This window comes from Lampetra fluviatilis, chromosome 22 (assembly GCF_964198595.1).
Source record: "Lampetra fluviatilis chromosome 22, kcLamFluv1.1, whole genome shotgun sequence".
Taxonomy (NCBI): domain Eukaryota; kingdom Metazoa; phylum Chordata; class Hyperoartia; order Petromyzontiformes; family Petromyzontidae; genus Lampetra; species Lampetra fluviatilis.
Window position 1 is genome coordinate 13,764,736 of NC_136296.1, and position 10,731 is coordinate 13,775,466.

General features: G+C 55.4%; 1 protein-coding gene across 1 annotated transcript in view; it reads right to left on the minus strand.

The window, feature by feature from the left end:
* Positions 1 to 10,092: 10,092 nt before the first annotated feature.
* Positions 10,093 to 10,731, minus strand: part of LOC144938436 (uncharacterized) — a 2,537-nt gene continuing 1,898 nt past the window's right edge. The window contains exon 3 of the mRNA XM_078866217.1: positions 10,093 to 10,106. Within this exon, the coding sequence (XP_078722343.1) occupies positions 10,093 to 10,106 (14 nt within the window). The remainder of the gene's footprint in view (positions 10,107 to 10,731) is intronic.

The following is a 10,731-nucleotide window of genomic DNA, read 5'->3' on the forward strand; positions in this document are numbered from 1 at the left end:
ACACCCTTGTCGAGCGCGCACGTAAGTGTGAAAGAATTCACAGCGAACGCGCGCAGCTCCGGGGGCTGGGACGAGAGCGCGCCATTGCGAGCCTGCTCTCGGAAGACGAGGAGGAGGAACAGGAGCTCGCGAGGACGGTAAGGGGCCGGGAAAGAGAACCTCCAGTGTCCCGCGAGACAACCCCGGGATGGGTTGCCGGTATACAAACGGGTATAAAGGATGTCTCCGGCCAGGTAACCCAGATAGACAACAAGGTAAACCAAGTAGGTGAGGAAACGAATAAAAATATGGCCAAACTGCAATCCTCCGTTGAGACCATCCGATCCGAAATGGGGGACCTACGCGCCACGGTGGGAGGGTTATCTGGGAGGGTAGCCCGACTAGAGGCGGAGGGTGGACAGCGGCGTAATGGGGGGGGAGGGAGTGGGCAGGGGGCCCACTACGGAGCCGCCCCCCCTCCCCGGGCATGTTATATGTGCGATCGCCGAGGGCATCTAGTGAGAGACTGTCCCTCCTAGTGAGCAGACCAACTAGGGGTGCAATCGACGCGGTCCCGATACAAATAGACGATAATGAGAATAATGGCGAGCGAGTGATCCATAAACAGGTTACAACGACAACACCCAAGGGCGCGGGGACCTCGGGCGATTGGCTGCGGGAGCTGGTGGCAGGGATAACGGGAGCCACGTCGCTGGTGGAAGGCCAGGTGAATGGGCAGCGCACCCGGATCCTACTGGACACGGGCGCCGTGGCCTCTCTCATGAGCGCCGCGCACTGCAGCATGCTCGGGGTGGACGTGGGCTGTCTGCAGGCCCCGGATCGCGCGCTGCACACGGCAAGCGGAGCCGGGATGGGGTTGCTGGGGAAGGTCTCCCTCGAGGTCCGTCTAGGAAACCAGGTGTGCACACAGGAATTCTACGTGTCGAGTGTGTTGTGCCACGAGTGCATTGCAGGAACGGACCTCCTGGAAAAGTTGGGACTTAACGTACAGCCCCGGCAACGATGCGCTACGGTGGAGGGCAGCGGGGAGCGGATTCCGTTCCTAGGACAGGAGCCGAATCGCCCACGCTTCACACCCGTGGCCGCTACGCTGGTGTCGGCCGTCACCATCGGACCTCTCGCCGAGATGCTGGTGCCAGTGGCAACCCTCTCCACCGACCCAACCCACCGACCATCGGGCGAGGTAATGCTGACTCCTCACCCGGAGTTGGCATCGCGATACGGGGTGGTAGGGTCAGCCACACTGGTAAACGCAGATGGGGGCCGGCTGTTTATACGTGTGCTTAACCCACACAGTACCCCGGCAATGATACGACGACGCACCCCGGTAGCCACCGTACACCCCCTGCACGCTCGCCACTCGAACGACTCGGTGTTCGCACTCTGGGCGGAGGACCCTGGCCGCTCCGAGGACAGCCAGGATCTGGCCTGGCGGGTCGGCCCGACCCCCCGAGCCGAGATTGTTCCACTGCAGGATGCGTTACATGTGCCTTGGGCAGCCTTACCTAAGGGGGAGGCCGATCAGCTGCGCGGGTTATTGCGGGAGTACGCCGACGTGTTCAGTGAGCACGATTCGGACGTGGGCCGGACCGACCTGGTCAAGCACCAAATTGACACAGGTGCAGCCCGACCCATCAAACTCCCCGCATACCGAGTGGGCGCGCCTGAACGGACCCAGATCAAAGAGGCAGTCACGGATATGCTACGCGATAACATAATTCAGCCCTCGGCGAGCCCCTGGTCAGCCCCAGTGGTACTAGTGTAGTGGTGATACGCGCTGGGGTAGCGATCAGGTGCCAGCGCGTTGTGATTGGATGTGTGGGTGGTGACGCGCGCTGACGGTGAGGGATCAGGGGTCAGCGCGGGATCGTGGGTTGTGTGGTGTTGATTGGCTGGGTGCCGGTGACGTGCTGGTGTGGGAGTGATCGAGTGGCAGCACGGCGTGATTGGTTGGTGAGTGGAAACACGCGTTGGGGAAAAAGGATCGTACAGATAACGCGTTGTGATTGGTTCACTAACAAGCGATGCTCGCATCGAGGTCCGCATCCGCTCCGTCTCCCGGGAGGAACGACTATATAAGGGGATGCACAGAGGCGCACGGGGGAAGTGTAACCAGCGAAGACTGAAGACGGGAAGAAGAGCCAGGGCCCTGCGGTACCTAGTCCCGCTGTCCTGCGAGGACCGGGACTCTGTGTAACCCAGAGGCGGGGGTAGTGTGAGCATGCAGTGTCAGCATGCCGAGTGTGTAGCCGGGGCCTAGAGTCTACACGAGACGAGTGATATGGGTGTAGCCAGAGGCGTAGGGTCTACACGAGACGAGTGATGTGTGTGTAGCCAGAGGCATAGAGTCTACACGAGAAGAGTCTACACGAGACGAGTGATGTGTGTGTAGCCAGAGGCATAGGGTCTACACGAGAAGAGTCTACACGAGACGAGTGATGTGTGTGTAGCCAGAGGCATAGGGTCTACACGAGGCGAGTCTACACGAGACGAGTGAGGCGTGTGTAGCTAGAGGCTTGGAGTCTACACGAGTTCAGTACGGTGTGTTATAAGAAGAGAAGAGGTTACGAGTTGTACCGGTGTCTGGTGACCGTACGCAGAAGAATAGAGACTACACGTTGTATCGAGATAAGTGAAGATTTAATAAAAGAAGTGTGTTACCCGTCAAGGAGTTTCCTGCCGTCATTTCCAATACTTCACTAGTAACGAAAAAGGATGGGTCAACCCGGTTCTGCGTCGATTACCGTAAACTAAATGCAGTCACACTCGGCGATGCCTTCCCCATACCCCGCATCGACGACACCTTCGACAGTCTCGCAGGAGCGCGGTATTTTTCCACCCTCGATCTGGCGTCCGGTTACTGGCAGGTGGAGATGACGGAAGAGGATCGGCCAAAAACAGCATTCACCACCCCGATGGGCCTGTTTGAGTTTCGAGTGTTGCCGTTCGGACTCACTAACGTGCCCGCGACGTTCCAGCGGTTGATGGAGTTGGTGATGCGGGGCTTACAGTGGGAACAGTGCCTGATTTACCTGGACGACGTAATAGTGTTCAGTAGGTCGCTGTCCGAACACTGGTCCAGGCTGCAGGAAGTATTCCAGCGACTGCGAGCAGCCCATCTCAAGCTCAAGCCGCGTAAGTGTTACATTGCGCAGCGCGAGGTGGGGTACCTCGGACACCGAGTCAGCGAGGCAGGGGTGAGCACCGATCCCGAGAAGGCGCGTGCCGTAGTGGATTGGCCGCGGCCGAGGAACCTGACGGAGATCAGGTCATTCTTGGGACTCGCCACTTATTACCGTCGATTTGTAAAGGGATTCAGTGAGATTGCACGCCCCCTCACCCAACTCACCTCCCCTAAGAACCCCTATCAGTGGTCGGAGGCCTGTCAGACGGCTTTCACCACACTCAAAGACCACCTCACCCACACCCCCACCTTGGCTTTCCCAGATTTCACCACCGATTTTATTTTGGACACTGACGCCTGCAGCAGTGGGCTGGGCGCGGTGCTGTCGCAAGTGCAGGGTGGGACGGAGCGGGTCATCGCGTACGCCAGTCGGACCCTGAGCGGGGCCGAGCTGAACTATTGCGTAACCCGTCAGGAACTGTATGCCGTGATTTTCGCGTGTAAACAGTTCCGACCGTACTTGTATGGCAGGAGATGTCGTGTGCGCACCGATCATTATGCACTGCAGTTCCTCCTTACATTCAAGGAACCGCGGGGGCAGATGGCTCGATGGCTGGCGCAGCTGCAGGAGTACAACCTGCAGATCGAGTACCGAGCGGGGCGGACACACGCGAACGCGGACGCCTTGTCAAGACGGCCCGCGGTGCGCGCTGAGACGAGGGAGGGAGACGCCTGCCCGTGTTTCACGGGGGGACGCTGCCGCCAGGCAGCAGAACCCAAGGAGCGCGCGGAAACTAAACTCCCCCCCCCGAGAGAGAGTGCGGTGTGCGCCGCAGGAACCCCTGCAGAAGGAGCCCGGGAACAGACGGATCATCCCACCCCAACCGGGCGGATCCAAGAGGATGTCGGCTGCGCCTTCCCGGGCTTGGACGACGAGCAGCTGCGACAACCCCAGCAGCGGGATCCGGATCTGGCGGCGGTGGAGGCGGCACTGCGAGAGAAGAAGGATGCACTACCAGGGCCCTGGAGCGGTTTGTATGCCCGGTTGTGTGTAGAAAACGGGGTGGTGAGGGAACTGGCCAACGCTGGGCAGCCGGGGTGCATCTGCGTTCCCGCCCATGTGTGACCCCAACTACTACGACTGGTACACGACCACCCGCTCGGGGGCCATGATGGGGAACGGCGCACCCGGGAGACTCTGCGTCGCCAGTATCTCTGGCCTAAATTGGCGCAAGATGTGGCCGCCTGGGTGCAGGGCTGCCGAGCCTGTCAGCAGTGTGGGCAAAAGCCGGCGAGGTACCAGGTACCCCTGAGGCCGTTCCGAGTCAGTCGGACGAATCAGTTGGTCGGAATCGACCTGCAGGGGCCCTTTCCACGATCCCACCGGGGCAACCGATATATTCTCGTAGCGGTGGAGTACTTCACCCGCTACCCCGTGGCGGTGGCTATCCCGGATAAAACAGCCCTCGTAGTGGCCCGGGCCTTCGTGGAAAACTACGTACTTAAGTGCGGGATCCCCGAACGAGTCATTACCGACCAGGGTAGTGAATTCGAGGCCGAACTATTCCAGGCGCTGTGCCGAGAGTTCGGGATCCAGAAGGACCGAACCACGGCGTATCACCCCCAGGCGAACGGGATGGTAGAGAGGATGAACCAGACTCTTGCCGGAAGCTTAAACGCATGGCGGCCGCGAATCAACAGGACTGGGACGAACACCTCCCCTATGCCCTGTTCGCCTACACCACCGCCGTTCACACATCTACAGGACAGACCCCGTTCCTAATGATGTTTGGTCGCGAGTCTCGCCTGCCCGCAGATCTGCTGTTCGGTGTCCCTCCGCCGCAACGGGAGGAAGGGAGCCACCCCGTGGAGCACTTGCTGGAGACCCTGCGAGGGGCCAGGGGCCGAGCCTACCCGCACGGAGAGGCCGCGCACCAGCGGCAAGAGCAGGGCGCCCGACCCCGTATGGAGCCCCCCTTCTACACTGCGGGCTCCGAGGTGTGGCTGTACACTCCCCGCGTCGGTGCCGGACAGGTGGGGAAGCTGACCACCTACTGGCGAGGACCCTGGATTGTGAGACGGCAGATCTCACCATGGACGGTGCTGATTCAGGGAGGAGAGAGGGGCCGGGAGATGGTGGTCAACATCCGCCGACTGAAGCCGTGGCGAGCAGCTCCCGAGGAGGGGAGCCCCGCCGTCCAAGTACCCCGAAACCCCGGGGTCCCCCCACCCCCCGTGCCCGGGGGCCTCGCGCAGTATATGGGCCCCTGGGAGCCCCGGGCTCCGAGGGGCCCCGGGCGGGGCCGGGGGAGACGAGGACGGCGACCCTTAAACCCCACCGCCTCTGAGTTTGTTCCCCAGCCCGCAGGTGCCAGAGACCGAGGGGAGCCGTTGGAATGGAGGAGGAGACCACCGCCGGAGCCCCAGGAGACGGAGCCGCCACCCCCGAGGCCAGCCACAAGGGCCGGGCGAATCCCGCGGACCCCGCGGCGATACCTCGTGGGGGCAACCCAGGCGAGGTGCTCCAGTCAACCCGGGACGGGGACTGGCACCCCGGGGGGCTATGTGGTGCCACAGCGACGGGGCCGCTCTGCCGAGCCAGGGAGCCGCCCGGCTTCCCCCACCGCACTGCCCCCCATCACCCCCCCCCCCACATAAGCACACACCCGCATGCATTCCCCCCCCCCCATAGAGCTGGAAGGGAAGGTCACCTGATCGACCGGTTTTTATCCGAGAAACCCTTATCGGGAATAACTCTCACGGTTTCCAGCGATCAGGGAATTGGATGACCTCCCCCGGGCATTCGGCCACCGCGGTTGAGGCGCATTTCCCCCCACACACGCGAGTATCGACGGGGCAGGCAGAGGGAATAAGTATTGTGATGGAGGAGCATCATTAGAAAACACGCAGGCACCATTATTAGGGGAGTTAAAGGATAAGGCTATTAGTAGAAATAACCTGGAGAGCGGGGTCACGCGGGCAGCCGTGCACAAATTCCCATGGTGCACCTTTGTAATGGACGCCGCCGCATGAACCTCGATGATGGGGGCCTGCGTGAGAAAGGGATTAATTAGGATTTACGCGCTCACTGTTTAGCAGATCAAAAGCGCCCGGAACCGCCGTGCGCGGGCTCGAGGTGCACGAGCCCATTGTTCAGCGCAGCATCCCTTTGAGGTAGGGAGAATAAATAGGGGGGCGCAAGGGGGAAGGGGCGCTCTTCTCTCTCCAGGCCAGCGGACCAGCAGCAACTCCAGCCAGCGACCCGGACGTCCGTGCGACGTATCGAGGTACCTCCGCGGGCGCCAAACAGTGAGTGGGGAGGTGAAGTAGGATAATAGCCGATAAATAGGGAATAGGTACCGGTTTAGTGGAATAGACCAGCCTCGTCGACTCACTGATTCAATATTAGTTACCAGGTAATAAATCATTAATAGCGAAGCGTGGTCTCGCGTGATCTTGTCGTGCAGTGTGAGCGTGTGGGTGCGCGTGTGTACGCAGTGATTCTGTAGTGCTGCGGCTCGCCTCGGGGGAGCGCTGCGCAGAGCGGTGCGAGAGTGGGTGTCGCGTGTGCTCACGCCGTGTGATACAGGTGCGCGATCCTAACGTGAGTGGTCAGTGTTGAGTGAGTGCCGCGCAGAGCTGTGTGTGGGTGTGCGCGTACGTAAATTAACCATGCCAGCTACGCGGACCCGCGGTGGAGGGGAATCCTCGGGCGACGGCTCCCACACCACGGGTGAGGAACCTAGCAGCGGGGGGGCGATTGATGATGCTAGCCCGGCCGTTAGCATTATCGAGGGAGGGATCTCGGGGGCTAGCGACCCCCACATACTCACCGCTAGTGAATGATAAACACAAACACTGAATCAACATAGGCAGACAACATGCAGAGAAACACACACAAAGACACGTGTGTCTGCCTATGTTGTTTTCGTGTCTGTGTTTTATCATTAATTCTTACCTGATGACGGTTGCTTGTGTTGCAACCGAAACGTCGTATTTTATTATTTTATTTTATTTTCTCCGTGGCTTTACTGAAATAACCAAAGAGCAACATAGTGCTCTAGCGCCACCGTGTGGTCAAGTGGTACAACTGCAGTGCCTGGCGCGGTGACAGCAGCAGTGTCACTGTGCGGTGTCTTCACGGCTTCATCGCCGCCAACCCGCTTGGGACTCACGCCAGGACGCAGCAGCAGCGACTCACAACTGCGGGGAATGCGCGGGGTGACGTCTGACAGCGGCAACTGCTGGCGAACTGTGTTGGCCTACACTGCACATGTCCACCACATCGCGGACGAAACCACGAATTGAATGCTTGTGGTACTGCACGTGTCCACTAGAGGGCACACGTAACACGTCAAGCGCCGGGAAAAGAAAAACTAAACTCTCTGGCCGATTTGCACTGCAATTCTTTATTTCTTCACGGATTTTGAAGTAACAAACTGCTGCATTGACATCTATAACTGTACCATATGTTTACACCGTTGAATATTTGGTGAACTTCGGTGCTGAAATAGTGAAACGCACTGCATTCCCAAACAGTGCGCTTCAAATCGGCAACAATCACAGCCATCATTGACTTCAATGCAAAATGCCGCCCCGGTTCCATAAGTCACACAACAAGCAAGTGGTGTGTGCCCTTCGACTCTACTCGACAGAGTCGCGCCATATACAATTCAACTCATCTCGCTGAGACGCGTTTAAAGGCATATCAATTAGGGTTTGGGATTAGGGTTAGGTTTAGGGTTAGGGGTTAGGATTAGGGGTTCGGGTTAGAGTTTGGGTTAGGGTGCGGGTTAGAGTTATGGTTAGCGGTTTAGGTTAGAGTTAGGGGTTAAGTTTAGGGTTAGGGGCTAGGGTTTAGGTTAAGGGATTAGGGTTATGGCTGAGGGTTAGGGTTGGGGTCGTTAGGATTAGGGCACCTATGCAGTTTTATGCCAAAATCATCCAAATTTTTATAGCTACATTTTCCAAGAAAGAGTGAATTCCTCCCTTTTGTTTAGCATTAGTATGCTATATATTGCATTAAAAGTAGGATATTTCTCCATGAACATTTCATGTAAACAAGTATAACCCGTAAAAACAAAGTTTTTCACTATAAATCCTTTATATACGTGGCGGCTAGAGTCCTCTCGTCCTCTGGCTTGAGATGGCATGGCAGTATTAAGCAATTGGTAATTAAATATAATATTTTTGTCCTAAAAAGTGTAAAATTTTTGAAAAAAAATTTCAAGACCATTAATTGTCACGCACAACGAGTCTGTGTTCAAAATTTCAGCTCAATTGGATCACGGGAAGTGGGTTAAAAAACGACCGAAAGATTTGCACGGTCGTAAGCGCGCAAGCAAGCAAGTGAACTTAATATAAAGGATTTAAGAAGCAAATCGGCATACTAACCTATGCCGTTTTTGGCCAAGTGTGAGTCTATGTGTAGAGGAGTAATATGGGGATGTGACGTCATGCTCGCTGTCCAGTGCAATGACATCATGGGATGTGACGTTATGCTTGCTGGGCGAAGCGATGACGTCATGTCTCCTCGAGGTACTTAAGGGGGACCCCGTCACGAAAGTAGGGTCACTGTGGAAGCCTGGGATAGAGAATGGTTGAAGAGCCAGCCAGGGGTAGAGCTCAGGGAGTCTGGAGACAAGCCGGCCGTAGTGATAGAAGGTGCTGCTCTCCCTGGTCGGTGTTGGCTGAACCCCCGATCCGACTCGAGGGAGAGAGCCCTGGAGCTCGCTGAGCCAGGAACAGACAGAGTGAAGGTTCGTGTGAAGGACCCCTACCCCTGGGGAAGTTATCCGAAACTCTTAATAACTGGCGCAAGCCCTTAACTGAAGACCTGCCTCCGTGTCGTCATTTGCACCTCAACATATGTATGTGTGTGAGTCCATGTGTGTGTGTAAGTCAATGTGTGTGCGTGGGTCCTTGTTATGTGTAAGTCCATGTGTGTGTCTCTTAGTCGATGTGTGTAAAGCCATGTGTGCTTAGGTCCATGTGTGTGTGAGAGTCTGTGTGTGCGAGTCGCTGTATGTGTGTATGTCGATTTGCGTGTGTAACTCCATGTGTGTGTATCTGAAGCGAATGTCTGTGTGTAAGTAGATGTGTTTGTGTGTGGGTCGATGTTTGTGTGTCTAAGTCCATGTGTGTGTTTTTTTCGGCCGGGCAACGCCGGGTACTTCCTGCTAGTACTCTTATTTAAGCGCACCTCATCTCTCTGTGATGAACGCTGCACTTTCCATCATTTTCATGCAGGGGGCGCTGTAAACCTACGCACCCCCTGCATGAACGACGGAGACGCAGAGACAGACGTTCGATCGCGTTGGAATCGATCTGCAGACAGCGGTCTTCTGGCACGGCCAGCTCTGTGTCGCCTCATCTCGTCCGCATCGAACCGAACCCAAGTAAGGCCATCTACTTAGCTAGAGAAAATTCACACGAAATGTCGTTTTCAATTAAGTCTTCCAGATGTAAAATGATATCAGCTTTTATTGAAGAAACACAATTTAAAACATAATACAATTCAAAGTTGCATTTTCAAACTTCAAAACGGAGCATCGGGTGCTTGCGTGAATGCGTCGTTCGTGTGCAATTTTTTCGTGACTTTCCTGGCCCAAGGCCGTAAATGGTTGAGGGGGCTGCAGGTGGTCAGGCTTGCTTCACCCCATGGTTGTGAACATCTAGACGTTAATCAGCAAGGACCATTTCTTGTCCTAGTTCGCCAACATATAAGACGTCATGCAAAATTCTAATGAGTGTTGTTGTGGAGAATGCATCTACTAGATGTGCTCTGCCTTGTAACCGAATACAAATCTGTACCAAAAATGCATTTCAAATGTGCTCTTAAAATTACCTCCTTGCTATGAAGCAGATCAGCAAACACGACATCTTTCATTTATCGATCTCTCCACGAAACAAAGGAATGTTTTACACAAACTATAACTAGCACAGACTTCTGGGAGCGCGTCATTGATTCAGTGCAAGCCACCTGTGCACCCTTATTGGTGCACAGCGTCTCAACAGCAGCCGGGCTTGTTTCAACCGATAGTTACGGACATCCAGACGTTAATCAGCAAGGAGCATTTCTAGTCCGAGTTAGACAAAATCTACGTCAACACGTAATGCAAAATTATAATTCGTGTTGTAGAGAATGTACCTCCTCTACGTGTAACTTTTAAGTGGTTTGCCTTGTAACTGATGAATGATCCAAGTGTGCTCCCTATTTCAAAGACAATGAGTTGCTCCAGAGGGAGATGCTTCCTGAAAACACAAAAATACCCTTTGACCTGTATCACAAGAACAAGGAGTCTCACCTGAGTAATCTGTACAGGTTACTTCCAAAACACACACTTTGTCCTAACATTACTTATTCAATGTTTGACTCTTATAGACAAAATGGTACATGTACGCACACAATCAGACAAGTATTCATTCAAAATTAGTGACAGGCATATTAACAAAATTGAATGACTGCACTGAAATATACTGCATCAGGTTACATCGCATTCACAAGAACCTATTATAAAAAAATACCGTTTGCTTAACAGTGTATATACAACATACTATTGCGCCATTCAAAACGAGTAGGCCATTGCATGCTGGTGTCTGGGTCA